This window comes from Portunus trituberculatus, chromosome 43, assembly GCF_017591435.1.
Source record: "Portunus trituberculatus isolate SZX2019 chromosome 43, ASM1759143v1, whole genome shotgun sequence".
Classification (NCBI taxonomy): domain Eukaryota; kingdom Metazoa; phylum Arthropoda; class Malacostraca; order Decapoda; family Portunidae; genus Portunus; species Portunus trituberculatus.
In genome coordinates, this window is record NC_059297.1 from 2,351,671 (window position 1) to 2,366,670 (window position 15,000).

The following is a 15,000-nucleotide window of genomic DNA, read 5'->3' on the forward strand; positions in this document are numbered from 1 at the left end:
AGAGAGAGAGAGAGAGAGAGAGAGTTCGGCAGTGTAATAAACCAGGATGTGGATGAATAAATGAATGAATGAAACCATGAAAGATAATTATTGAAGTTAGGAAGGAGTGACGGTGTTGAGATCAGTGTGTGTGTGTGTGTGTGTGTGTGTGTGTGTGTGTGTGTGTGTGTGTGTGTGTGTGTGTGTGTGTGTGCGTGCGCGTGTTTACTCGCATGGCTGCAAGTTATTAGTTTGTGGGACTGTTTTGAAGCGATTGATTTCACACACACACACACACACACACACACACACACACACACACACACACACACACACACACACACACACAGAGAGAGAGAGAGAGAGAGAGAGAGAGAGAGAGGAAAGCTCAGCCAGTCAGCTTGGAGGTAAGAAGGTGACGTCACAGGGCGTGGACCAATGGTGGGGCTGCCTCACAGAGACAATTACGTGAAAGACCACTCTTAATTGGGTCTCCCTTAATGAAGGATTACACTAATGACTTGACGGTCGCCACAATATATTAAATCAGTCGGTATTTTTTTATTTATTTTTTCTCTCTTTTTATGTAACCATTACTATAGAACTCTCACTCATACGAATGCTATGCTAATATATATATAGACTTCTGTTGATCTTTACATAGAAAGTATTGTACACGTTCATCATAGAAAGGTATCAGACAGGTATCACGTAACAGTTATAAATAATAATACCGTAATTCATCTATTTACACAGGTATGGGATGTACGTACGGCCAGAAGAGAGAGAGGCTCGTATTCTGAAACGCTTTGCTCTCTCACCATCACTGCTTTCCAAAGGCTACAGTTGAAGATACTCGTGGTTCTGGTGATAGATTGACAACATTTCTAGTTTGTTAAAAGGAGAAACAAACTGTCTTGAAAACCCGGCTAGTTGTCTCTGTGGCTTTGGAAAATTGTCGAAGTGGGACGAGAAGGCGTTTCAGAATACCGACGAGAGAGAGAGAGAGAGAGAGAGAGAGAGAGAGAGAGAACATTACTCCTCCAGGTGCGACCAGGTCCAAGGAACACCTGTCTGTTTGTCTTTCCGTACACACTAATGGGTTATAAGGGACAGGTGAACCAAAGATCATTAAGACTCAGGTAGTAAAGCTAAGAGAAGAACAAACACAGGTACTGATGTATGTAAGTCATTAAGGAAGTAATCAGTCAGATCATTTAGCGTTAAATTATCTATGCACGGTGGAGATGTATGGCGGCGGCTGTGGTGCTCGGATGCGGTTAGCCTGTGAACACAAATGGCGGGGCTTGTATAACTGAAGTGGCTTTCACGGGTTATGTATATTTGATCGGATCTCGAGACGGGGAGGGAGCGTGTAAGCTGGTGCATGCATGATCGGCGTATGTGTGTTTGTGTGTGTGTGTGTGTGTGTGTGTGTGTGTGTGTGTGTGTGTGTGTGTGTGTGTGTGTGTGTGTGTGTGTTGTGGTTTATGATGGAATAGTTTATTGTCAAAATTTCTCTTCTGTTATTGATGATCTTGTGGAAAATTTAATGCAAGATCTTTTTTTTTTTCAACAGAACGTACTGACAGATTGTTTGGGGCATCAAAAAAAAATAAAGAAATAAATAAATAAATAAATAAATATATATATATATATATATATATATATATATATATATATATATATATATATATATATATATATATATATATATATATATATATATATATATATATATATATATATATATATATATATATATATATATAAAAAAAATTCAACAAGACTATGGATATATTGAGAAATTGTTTGACTGATTGATCGACTGACTGAAAAATATTGCCACCACAGCAGTAAAGTCACAATGCCACCGCGAAAAAAAAAAAACATATCGAAAAAAATCAGACACGTAATGAGAATGATGATAAATATAGACCTGAACTAAGAAAAGAAAACACTAGAAATTATTGTCAACAGTGAAAGTACGTGCTGCATAATACTTGAAGGTACAAAAGACTAGAGGAGGAACACAGAGACAGAGAGAGAGAGAGAGAGAGAGAGAGAGAGAGAGAGAGAGAGAGAGAGAGTCAGAATAAAAAGAAAAAAGTGTATATTAGAGTAAATTTTATCACCATATTTTAAGCGAACTTTATCTCACCACACCTCAGAAATGTTTCACTCGTCATTGACTCATCACAGTTCACCAGCAGAAATTAATTGCTTCCTCTTCTTCTTCCTCCTCACACTCTCAACACGTCTATACTGCTTTCATTATCTTATGTCTTCTGAGTTTGTTCGGTTTTGTTCAAAGAGTTGAGTTTATTGTTCGTGTATCCATTTGTTTGTCTGTCTGTGCCCGCTGGTTTTTGTCTCTTAGTCTATGTAAAGAGAACTCACACTGCTTTTCTCCTCTGTCACTTTCCTGTCTAATAGAATCTCAGACGGGAAGTGAGAGGTCGTGTGTGTGTGTGTGTGTGTGTGTGTGTGTGTGTGTGTGTGTGTGTGTGTGTGTGTGTGTTGTGTGTGATATTTTTCTTTCTCTGAATTTACATACAGACATAATAACACAAGTATCCTCCATCCTTCTTCATTATCATGTTTGTCTTTCACTAATATTGACTCAACTCATTTCCGACGCGTCTTCCTGCTGTCCTTATACTCGCCGTGCATCATCATAATTGCCCGTGTACCTTCCATCACTTCGCCTTGTTTTACGTGCGGTACTTTTCCTTGAGTACTTTCACCGCTGCGATTTGTCCCATGGCGGAGAGACACAGCTTTCACTCCGACCATGCTTCACATTTAACTCTCCTTCAGCCTCACTGCGTCCATTTACTGAAAGGCGAAAGGACAGACGCAGCACACACACACCCGTCAGTCTGTCTCCACCTCGCCCAGTACATGAAAGGACACAAACACTGACGTAACAGACACTCTTTTCGTGTTCCGTACTTAAGACCGTCCACTGCGGGTTACTAAGCGTTTCTCTCTCTTGACGGGGTGTTATTCGGTAGACGACCTTGTCCTATGTCAGTTATCGCTCACGGAAGGAAACACCAGACGTATGGGCGCCTTCTCCCTCCCGTCGTCCCCTGCTATGCGACGCGGAACCCCTGGGAACGCAGCGGAGCGGATCCCTAGGCGCGCCAGGACATCTTCAGGGTTGGCAACGGGATGGGCGTGACCCTATTGCTGCGGCAGGGACGTGATGGGTATCCTGGGGAAGTCCTTAACCTTCAGTAGCGCCGCCACGTTGACTGACGCCGCCTCCAGGAGGGATTTGTTCGAAGAGATCACCTTAGTACACTCCACGTCCCGCTTCAGCTCCTCCATGTCCCGCTTCAGTTTCGCCCGTCTGTTCTGGAACCACGTGATCACCTGGAGGAGAGACGAGAGAGGTGGGGCTTTAGTGGCGGTGCACTCTGACTGAGGAAGATTTCGCACTTTTGGGAGAGGTAAGGTTGACAGAGGGGCCCTTTCTAACTCCACCGCCGCCAGTGCCTCCTCTTCTCGAGTTATTTTATGTTATTTCTACCCGTTTTCTCTATGTTCTGATGAGTTTTTAGTGTAGTTTAGGTATTTTGGTGTTATTTATTGGTATTTATTGTTGTTTTTGCGTGTTATATTAATTTTATGGGTGTTTTGTTATTTTTTCTGTGTGGTGGTGGTGGTGGTGGTGCCAATGGTAGTGTCTGTGTGGTGGTGGTGTATTTATAGGGAGAGATGGATGGTAAGTGTATGTGTGTGTGATAAAAGCAGTATTTATATTTGGGTAAGTGTTGCATTGGTGACGGTGGTGGTGGTGATGTTGGTGTTGGTGGTGGTGTGTGTTTATTGGCATAGATAGACTGTTCTGGTTGATAGTAGCGGTGGTAAGTGTATGTGTATGTGATAAAAGTGCTAGTTATATTTGGGAGAATCTTGCAGTGGTGGTGGTGTTGTTGTTGGTGGTGGTGGTGGTGGTGTGTGGTGTGTTTATTGGCGTAGATAAGCTGTTCTGGTAGTAGTGGTGGTAAGTGTATGTTTGTGTGGTAAAAGTGCTAGTTATATTTGCAATGGTGTTGTTGGTGGTGGTGATGCTTTTTGGTTAGAAGTAGTGGTGGTAGGACAGAAAAGTGCATGTGTAGATTAGTAATGGTGGCTACTCTAGTGTTGGCTAAGATAAGTGTTGTAGTGGTAGTTGTGGTGGGAATTGCTGTAGTAGTAATGGATATTCTTCTGCTGACTGTGGGAGTGGAAGTCGTTGTGTCTGTTCTGTAGTGAACGTCTATGTACACGTGTCTAAATCGGTCAGTATATGTAGATAATTAATTTCAAGGAAGGTTATCATAGTATAAGTAAAGTAAAAATCAATCATGTTTCACGGTCATTTTCTAGTACCGGTGCAGTTACGTTATCTACCTAACCTTGTGAATAACATAAGAAAATATAAGACTATCATATTTGTCTTTCTGTCCTTATGTTCTCTTTCTCTCTTTTCTAATTCCTTTTACTAGTACTACTACCACCACCTGTGAGTCCAAACCTCATACAATCTCTTTGTTACGGCCTAATGTAACCTAACCAAACCTAACTTCAACTTCTATTTCTCTCATTAACATTGCTCCAACAGAGACGAAAATGCCAATCATTATTTGTCTTATTATATATTTCTTTGCATTCCTCCTCCTCTTCCTCCTCATCATCGTCGCCGCCACTCACCTGCGCATTACTCAGGCCGAGGCTCTGCGCCAGCTCGTCCCTGTCAGCGGGCGAAAGGTACTTCTGGTAGAGGAACCGCTTCTCCAACTCAAAGATCTGGTGGTTGGTGAAGGCGGTGCGGCTCTTTCTCTTCTTCTTAGGCGGCTGCCTGTTGTTGAAGAGATTGACGGCATCTGTTTGGCGGGAAGAGAAGAGAAATTTGTTAGTTAATATCAAGAAGACAAGTTCAGAGTAAATGAGATGTATGTATAGTGTTTAGGAAAAAAGAAATATGTTGGTTTGTTAGATGGTATTAAGTAGAAAACTCCAGTTGATAGGAACGACTTATGTAGTGGTTGTTAGCCCCTTGAGTACCGTGACGCGTTTCCATATTAATTCTGCTTATTATTTGGTGATTTTGTACAGCTCCAGAAACTTACGTAGGAGATTAAAATAGTGAAGACTGTGGCCATCTGACCTCCATAGATCCTTTCTAATGTCAATAAAATGGTCTAATCGTACACAAATCTCAAGGTAAAATGTGTTCCAGTATTGAAGAGATTAAGCTTATTTCCCATCGCTTTCATCTTCCGTTACTCTATAAGTACTCCATTCCTAAATACTGCAATACATAACTGATACAACTCATTTCTTATTGCCATCTCTCTTACTGTAATGATGATGAGAGAGGAACGCTACCATCAAGTTTCCTCGTCTGCATCTTTCCTTGATATGCATGTAATCAATTATCTCAAATGCTGTACTAATGAAAAAGATTTATTGTACGTGTCCATTATAAAGCAACGGTGATGAAAGCAACATAACGTTCATACCATTGGAATTATATCGCTTTACTTTCCTTTGCAATTCATGAACATTTCCAAATAATAAATACCATACAAATGCGTTTATTCTTTTATACACAATTACCTTTTACAATAAAGAAATTAAATGATGCGTAAGAGAATAATGTGTGTGTGTGTGTGTGTGTGTGTGTGTGTGTGTGTGTGTGTGTGTGTGTGTGTGTGTGTGTATCTTCATCTGTCTTTATATCAATCTTAAATTCTTTCTCTCCTCGTCTCTATTTTGTTTGTGTCTTTGTCTGTATGTGTGTCTGTCTGTACGTTTATCTGAGAGAGAGAGAGAGAGAGAGAGAGAGAGAGAGAGAGATGTATGTATGTATAATTATCACTCCAAGGCGAGAAGGAATGACTTAATAGTTTTGCCGGAAGAGAAAATGAAAAAAAAAACTTCCAAATATAGGAAAGACGGACGTTTACCAAGGAGATGGGAGGAAGCTGATCAGATGTTGCGGGGAGGAAAGGGGCACTATTAGCCAGCCACCCGGAAATTAGATATGGAAGGAAATTACACAAAGAGGGGGAACTTATGTAAACGGAAAGGATATTAACACAAAAAAAAAAAATTGGAGGGTGAGAAAAAAAATACGTGTAATAGAAAATAGACAGAGAGAAAGTGGAGGAAATTATTACTGTGACCACTTTTTTTATTTGTTTTCTTTATTGGTGTTATTACATTGATTATCTTGTGACCGTCTACGTGTTTATTTATCTTAGACACTCAAACTCACACACACACACACACACACACACACACACACACACACACACACACACACACACACACACACACACACACACACACACACAAATGAAATAAAAAAAAGATAATAATAATAAAAGAAAAATTAAATATACAGAATGAAAAAAAAATGGTAAAAGAGCAAAACAATCGAGGGAATTGAAAATGAGACAAATACAAGAGGAGAAATTATAAATGAAATAAAGAATGCATCAAATAAATCAAAAGCTATATTAAAGAGTACGAAAATCACGTCAAGCACAACACCAAACTAACCAACCACACTAACTAACTAACCACTAACCAACAAACTAACTTACTAACCAACAAACCACTACTAATAATAAACAACACTAATCTTACCACTACCACACGTAACCTCTTCAGTACCATGACGCGTTTCCATATTCATTCTAGTTACTATTTAGCGATCTTACACAGCTTCAGAAAATTATGTGGGGATTAGAATACTGAAGACTCTAGCCATTAATCTTTTGAACTCTATAAACCCTTCCTAATGTAGATAATCGTCTAATCATTCCCAAAACTCATGGTAAAAATGTGTCCCAGTACAGAATTGGTTGAGAGAGAGAGAGAGAGAGAGAGAGAGAGAGAGAGAGAGAGAGAGAGAATACAAGCAAAAAAGAGGACGAGGAGGAGGAAAAGGAGAGAAACAAACATAGAACAGCTAAATAAACATGTCAAAAAGAAACAAGGAAATAAATGAAAGAAATAATGAAACATATGAACACATACACACACACACACACACACACACACACACACACACACACACACACACACACACACACACACAGAGAGAGAGAGAGAGAGAGAGAGAGAGAGAGAGAGAGGAAAGGAGACGGGAAGGATTGAAAGCGATACCAAAATAAAAAATATATATATATTGAAACAGGCAAGTGTTATAATGGGTTCAGCGTAATTGTCCGTAATAGACGAGGAGGGGATATAGAAGGGCTACTCACTTACGCCGCTGATACTCATTAGCGGGCTTCTGGCACCACTTAATTGGAGCTTGTCGTAAAAAGAGCAATTATGGTTGGTGTGGTTTATGTGGTATAGTGACGGTGATGGTAGTGGTGGTGGTGGTGGTGGTGGTGGTATGTCTGTGTATCGGGCGCTCTCTCTCTCTCTCTCTCTCTCTCTCTCTCTCTCTCTCTCTCTCTCTCTCTCTCTCTCTCTCTCACTCTGTTCGTATGTTTCCTTATTTCTTTCATTTTTTTCTCTTTGTTTCTGTTTGATATATTTATTTTGCTGTTCTCTGTTTCGTTTCTCTAATTTTTCTCCTCCTCATCTCCCTTTACTCTCTCTCTCTCTCTCTCTCTCTCTCTCTCTCTCTCTCTCTCTCTCTCTCTCTCTCTCTCTCTCTCTCTCTCCGTTCAGTAAAGATAAAGAAATTAAGATTGAGAAACACACACACACACACACACACACACACACACACACACACACACACACACACACACACACACACACACACACGGAGTCATGTTGGAAGCTTGTCGTGTCGTGTTGGTTTTATTTGCATATATTTGTTTGTTTGTTTACCGGTCGTGTTTATGGGAAAGGAAGTGATTGAGTGCTACAGGGACTAATGACACAGATTGTTTATTTATATGAGGTGTGTGTGTGTGTGTGTGTGTGTGTGTGTGTGTGTGTGTGTGTGTGTGTGTGTGTGTGTGTTATGATATACTGTACATTTTGATTATAGTGTTTTCTACAACTACTACTATTTATTCTACTACTTCTACTACTACTACTACTACTACTACTACTACTATCCTCTTCTTCCTCCTCTTTCTTTCCTTTATCATCATCACCACCATCATCACCACCACCACCATCATCATCATCATCATCGTCGTCACTATCACTACATATTTTCTTCTTATTTTTTCCACATTTTCCAACAATCATCACTACAACAACACCTTTCTTTTTTTCCCTTCCATTTCCTCCCATTCCTCCCTCCCCAACCATACCAACAACCCAGCCCATTTCCCTTCCCCCCTTTTCCCCTTCCTAACCTCACTTCCCACCAACCTTTCCCCGTGTCACGTACTCCTGCGGCCGACATATGGACCGGCCAGAAGCGAAAGAGGAAGGGAGAAGGTTGGCAGAGGGAAGGAGGGAAGGAGGAAAGGCAGGGCAAGGCTTAGGTAAAGGAGTAGAGAGTAAAGAGAGAGAGAGAGAGAGAGAGAGAGAGAGAGAGAGAGAGAGAGAGAGAGAGAGAGAGAGAGAGAGAGAGAGAGGCCTGTATTCTGAAACGCTTTGCTCCCTCTCCACTACTTTCAAAAGGCTCCAGTTGAAGATATATATGTTTTTAAAAGTATTTCTATGGTTATGGTGAAAGATTGGTAAGAATTCTAGTTTATTAAAGGGGAAACTGCCTTGAAAACCCCATTATTTGTCTCTGTGGCCTTGCAAGATTCTCGTAGTGAGTGGGGAAGGCGTTTTTGAATACTGGTGTCTCAAGGCCTGTATTCTAAAACGCTTTGCTGTCTCACCATCAATGCTCTCGAAAGGCTCCACTTGAAGATACTCGTGTTTTTAAGAGTATTTTTGTGGTTCTGGTGAAAGATTGACAAGTTTCCTAGTTTATTAAATGGGGAAACTGTCTTGAATACCCGGCTAGTTGTCTCTGTGGTCCTGCAAAGGTGTCGTAGTGAGAGAAGACGTTTCTGAATCCGGGCGAGAGAGAGGTGGTGGCGAGGACAGCTGAGGGAGTAATAGCAGGGAGTGTGTTGGTGGGTTGGAGTGGGGTCGGGTGGGGTGAGTGACTCGATATCCGTAATTAGAGAGGCAATACATGTCATTATTGTGGATTGTCATTGGACGTAACTGCCGAATTGCATGTAGCCAGCGGACACGCCCAAATAGGGAAGGATGCCCGCTATCTTTAACTTCTTACTCTCTCTCTCTCTCTCTCTCTCTCTCTCTCTCTCTCTCTCTCTCTCTCTCTCTCTCTCTCTCTCTCTATTTTTCCTTATTTCTTTTACTTTTTTTTCATTTCTTTTAGTTTTATTCATTTGTTTTGCTGTGCTATGTTTCGTTTTTCTCCTTTTCATCCTCTTTTTCTCTTTCTTGTCCTCCATCTGCTTCTATTCCTCTTCCTCCTCCTCCTCCTCTTCTTCCTCATTTTAATGCGTCATTATATTACTCTTTTTTCGTCTCAATTTGTGTATCTCCTTTCTACCTCCTACTAATACTGCTACTGCTGTTACTACTACTACTACTACTACTACTACTACTACTACTACTACTACTGTGACTACTACCATCCTTATTGTCTTATTATTTTCCTTATTATCATCATCATTATATGCAATAGTAGTAGTAGTAGTAGTAGTAGTAGTAGTAGGCAAAGACAGCATTATATTAAGATACTGAAAACTATTTTTTTTGTCAACCTTCATCCGCTGAAACTAGTCGTGTTTGTATTAGGACTTGCCGGATACCAGATTTAATTTGTGTAATAAATATCCCCGTAATATCTCGTAAATATTTCGTGGGATAATTTTCCTCGTGTGGGTTGTTCTGTGCAAACCGCTCATTCCACACTCGCTCTTTCTTTTTCACCTTCCCTGCTTGCCTCGCGCTCCTCACAGCCACACACTCTACACTCCCACACTCGCCTCCGCTCCTTACGTCACTGCCTCTACCATATGGATAGAAATATAACTGATTGGTTTGAGAAGAGTAAGTGTTTCACAGATGTAAGATGAGAAAAGAAAATAATGATGAAAATGAGAGAGAAAAGTGGAAAAGAATCATGTTCCATCTGCGCTTCCACACTCATACATACACATTAACTGATATTTTTGTATAGATTGCAGTGATACTGAAATATCTTACAAAATGCGCTTATGTTCTTGTCATAAAAATAACAAGAAAAGGAAGACAATAAGGAAATCATATTTTTCAGCTTTCACGAACACGTTACGTTTCCAACACTCATTTGTTCACGTGCTTTTACAGTGTGTCTGAAAATAGGATCGTATGTGTCCTGGGATTGATTGCATGTGTCCCGAAGCGTCACAACAACAAGCTGAGATGGTTTTATTACGACTTATCTTCACCCTCTACATGATAAACAAGTGATGCAGTAAATTAATAGAATATAACGACCTCATTTTAAATACACTTTTTCTGAATAGTATTTTTTTTTCATCCTGCTTCAAAACTGCCCTCTTCAAAATGCGGTACTCTCAGCGGGATGTTTTTTTCCTCCATTTGTCCCGAGTTTTGTATTGAATAAACTAACTGACTGACTAATATTCTATTTTCACCCTTGCTTCAACACTGCCCGCTTCAAGATGTGGTACTCTCAGCGGGACTTTTTATTTTTCCCTTTCTTTGCCCAGTTTTGTAAAGAAAAACTAAACTGACCGACTTGCTGATAAAACAACACGACAAATAACAAAGAAAATGATTAGATAAGTAACTTGTTCACGAATTCAACAACCGAACAACTAACCAAAGAAACTAACAACGTTGCAAAATAAACTCTCAGGTAAATATATAGACAAAAACATAAATAGATAAGTGAACAATTAAACATCCTTTCCACAATAAGAAGGGACAAGACAGGTAATGAAGGTGGCGGTCAGCGGGCCTCACCTGACTGACTGATTGAATGAGTGATGAAGTGAGACACGGGGCGGTTGTGTGGTGGTGTGTTTGTGTAGAAGTCAAGGTGGATTGGATTGAGTGAGTGAGTGGCGAGGTGAGGCATGGTGTATTGGTGTAGTGAAGTCAAGGTGGATTGGAAACTATTAATATTATGAATACCTTGCTGTTGGTGGTATTATTGTTGTTGTTGTTGTTGTTGTTGTTGTTGTTGTTTTCAGTGGGCGGTAAGGTGGTTAATTAAAGCAAGGTAATGTGCCGTGGAATTGTTTGTAATGTGAGTGTTTATGAGTGTGTATCATTTTGTTGTTATTGTAGTTCTTTATTTACTTTTTTCTTTTATTCCTTCAGGTTGTAATGTAATGGCGAGGCCTGGTAATGGTAATAATGCTGATAATAATAATTCGTTAACATTTGTATTGATATTAGTAATGATAATAGCAATAATGATAGTAATCTGTTATCATTATCATTATCATTATTATCATTACTGCTATTATTATTGTTATATTTATTATTATTATTATTATTATTATTATTATTATTATTATTATTATTATTATTATCATTATCATCATCATTATTATCATTATTATTATTTTTAGATTATTATTATCATTATTATTATTATTATTTTATCATTATTATTATTATTATTATTATTATTATTATTATTATCATTATTATTATTATCATCATCATCATCATTATCATTACTGTTATCACTATCATTTTTACATTTTTCTAACACTGCTCCAGAGCAGTACTGATAATTGTGGTTTCCGACACTGCTATCAGAGAGAGAGAGAGAGAGAGAGAGAGAGAGAGAGAGAAATTCTTTTACCCGACATTTTCCGTTGTGGTGATGGAATGGTATTTTTAATGTTTCCTGTTTGTGTTTCGCTTTCCTGAATGACATGTTTGTTTTGGAGCAGCGTGGAGGCGAGTGGCGGGGAGCACACAGCGCCTCTGGTGAAGTATGTGGTGTGTTAAGCTGTCATTACTGCCTATCATATATGTATTTGAGGCTTTCCCCAGTGAGAATCCTTGACTTAGTTGTTATGTTGCTGGTGATATGGCTAACTTATCACACGCTTCTGTTGATTAAAAGGAAAATCAAACAGAGAATATAGATGAAAGAAAAAAAAAAGCTATATATTTTTTCCACCTCAGAGAGAGAGAGAGAGAGAGAGAGAGAGAGGCATACTTTCCTCGTATATATTTCTTTTACTTTTAATATATTTTTTTTCTTGTATTTACATTAAACTTCGTAGAAAACTGATTTGAGAAAAGACAAAGTTAGAATTTTCACGTTCGTTTCTCCGTCATACTTAAATTCTTGCGTCTTTGTTTATTTATCTTATTTTATCTTTGTGTGGCGTTACCCTCTCTCTCTCTCTCTCTCTCTCTCTCTCTCTCTCTCTCTCTCTCTCTCTCTCTCTGCTACTTATCACAAAAATCTGATTCAGAGATGGACAAAAACCCAATCTTATTTTACACACATGTACATTTCCTCCCCCAATCGTCTCCTGTCTCTTTTTTTTTCCTTTTTCCTTTGCCAATTTCCTCCTTCTCCCCGTTTTCTGTCTCTGTTTCCTTTATTATTTCCTCGATGGCGCCGTTCGTCTTCGCGGGAGTTGCGTTTTGTTCTCTCATCTAGCGAGACGTGTTTAGCAAGGCGCGAATTTTTGTCTTCCCGCCTCTTTATGGCTTCCTGCCCCTCGCTGTCAATTTATGCTTGTCTTCCTGCCTGCCTGCCTGCTTGCTTGCCTGCCTGTATGTCTGTCTGTCTGCCGGCGTGAACGTAATCCCTTCTTGCTTCTGTGTGAGTGTGTGTGTGTGTGTGTGTGTGTGTGTGTGTGTGTGTGTGTGTGTGTGTGTGTGTTTCAGTCTATTCATGTTTCGTAGTTTCTTTCTTTTTCTTTTTCTTTTTTCTTGCGAATGGTGTTTGCTTTATTGCACGTAACCTTTTTTGTTGTAGTGTGTGTGTGTGTGTGTGTGTGTGTGTGTGTGTGTGTGTGTGTGTGTGTGTGTGTGTGTGTGTGTGTGTGTGTGACGAAGATTTATAGTCTCTTGAAACCATTGCCTCTACTATCGGATCTCTCTCTCTCTCTCTCTCTCTCTCTCTCTCTCTCTCTCTCTCTCTCTCTCTCTCTCTCTCTCTCTCTCTCTCTCTCTCTCTCTCTCTGTCTTATTCTTTCCTGTCACGTGTATGTTTACCCTGGTGGGCGTGGCTACCTTGTTTTTGTTTACCTATACGTTCCCTCTTATATATCTCCTGATGATTCGTTCTTTTCACACTCTTCCACACCTTTCTCTCCTTTTTATACGTTTTCTTTGGTGTTTTGAATTTCTTTTGGATAGTCAGAATTGGCTTTGATATTTTGTTTTTCTCCCTTTTTGCTTTCTTTTTAGGTGTTATGTTAACCGTTTCCATATTCATTCTGCTTACTATTTTGGTGATTTTAGACAGCTTCAGAAACTTATGTGGGGAACTGTGACCATTAATCTTCTGATCTCCATAGACCCTTACTAATGTCAATAAATTAATGATGATGATGGTGATGATGATAATAGGAAAAGGAAGAGTAGGAGTTGTTGTTATTGTTGTTGTTGTTGTTGTTGTTGTTGTTGTTGTTGTTGTTGTTGTTCGAGCAAGTCCAGAAACAGGAGGAACTGCAAAATTATATATGTAGTCTTGTGAGGGAAAACCGAAATTGCTAAGAATATACAGAATAAAAAAAAACAAGAAATAGCAATGTCAAAACCAAGATATGTGAGGTGTGAGATGAATGACAACAGAAGTATGTAGCATTACCACTTCTACTACTATTATTACTACTACTTCTACTATCATTATTCATTCGTACAACCTTCAGCTGTCACTACTATTGTTCTTACTAATGTTACGTGTGCTATTGTTGAATGTATAAAAATATGAATAATGCCATCTCTCTTACTTTCGTATTCAGAAACGCCTTGCTGTCTCACCACGACAGTTTTTCAAGTCCCCAGAGACAACTAGTAAGGTTTTTAAGACAGTATCTCTTAATGATGAACCAAAAAACTTGCTAATCCATCACCAGAACAATAAAAATACCCTTAAAACACGAGTATCTTCAACTAGAGCCTTTGAAAATAGTCGTGGTGAGAGAGCATAGAGTTTCTGAATACGGGTATTACTAATGCACGCTACTCTCTCTAAATAAGAAAAGGCAGTACATGTGACTCAAAACTCTCTTCTCTCTATTGCAGGTGATGTAGCGATGCACACCTGAGTTTCCCGTCTGGTAAGTCTTGACCGCTGCTTCTGATTTTCTTTAAGTATATCAGATTATGGCAACCGTAGTACATTTTTTACTTCATTTGATTAATGTTGCCATCTCTTTTGTGGAACTGTGTTGTTTTCTTGGTTTGAGCGCTCTAAGTTGTAGGTGTGAAGTATCGATTGGTTGGAATCCTTCTCGAAATAATTTGTGTTCGTCTCTTTTCTATCACAGCAGCGTCGTTTGATTTCGCTGATACTGTCCCGGATGGTCGGTGTGTCTATAAGTCAATCAGTCCTTCAAGTAATCAATTAATCAGTCAGTCAATCAGTCATTTCTATATTGGATTCATAGATAATTCCCTTTTTTATAAACGTTTTTTTTTTTTTCATCTGCATGTAATTTCGTATTTATTTTACTCCCTTTTAATGGCTGCCACTTAAAATTTCCGGGAATATTGTATTAGGCGACATAGATGACCTTTTAAAAATTAGATATTCTCTTGATTTGGTTCCTTGGTTCACATCCTCCTGTTTCTGTTATTTTTTATAGTGTGTGTTGCTTCATCTAACTAGAGAGTCTGGCAGTCTGTCCTCCATAAATGCTTAGCCGCGTTAATTTTTCCGTCGAGCAAACATGGAGCGGAAACAGGAAAAGAAATGTGTGTTACTGGTTACGATTGTTACCGATTTGTCCTTTCCATTGTGTTCAGTTCATTCGAGTTACATCAGTGATAACATTTCCTTTTTCTTCTTTATCATTATTATTATTCCTGCGTTCCTCTCGTGGAAGTTTGATTAATTGATGCTGTTATTGTTAC

General features: G+C 39.2%; 1 protein-coding gene across 1 annotated transcript in view; it reads right to left on the reverse strand.

Annotated features, from left to right (window-relative positions):
- Positions 1 to 2,491: 2,491 nt before the first annotated feature.
- LOC123518317 (homeobox protein Nkx-3.1-like) overlaps positions 2,492 to 15,000 on the reverse strand; it is a 22,113-nt gene continuing 9,604 nt past the window's right edge. The window contains exons 2-3 of the mRNA XM_045279074.1: positions 4,684 to 4,856; positions 2,492 to 3,360 (exon numbers count right to left, since the gene is read on the reverse strand). Of these exons, the coding sequence (XP_045135009.1) occupies positions 3,169 to 3,360; positions 4,684 to 4,856 (365 nt within the window). The 3' untranslated portion in view covers positions 2,492 to 3,168. The remainder of the gene's footprint in view (positions 3,361 to 4,683; positions 4,857 to 15,000) is intronic.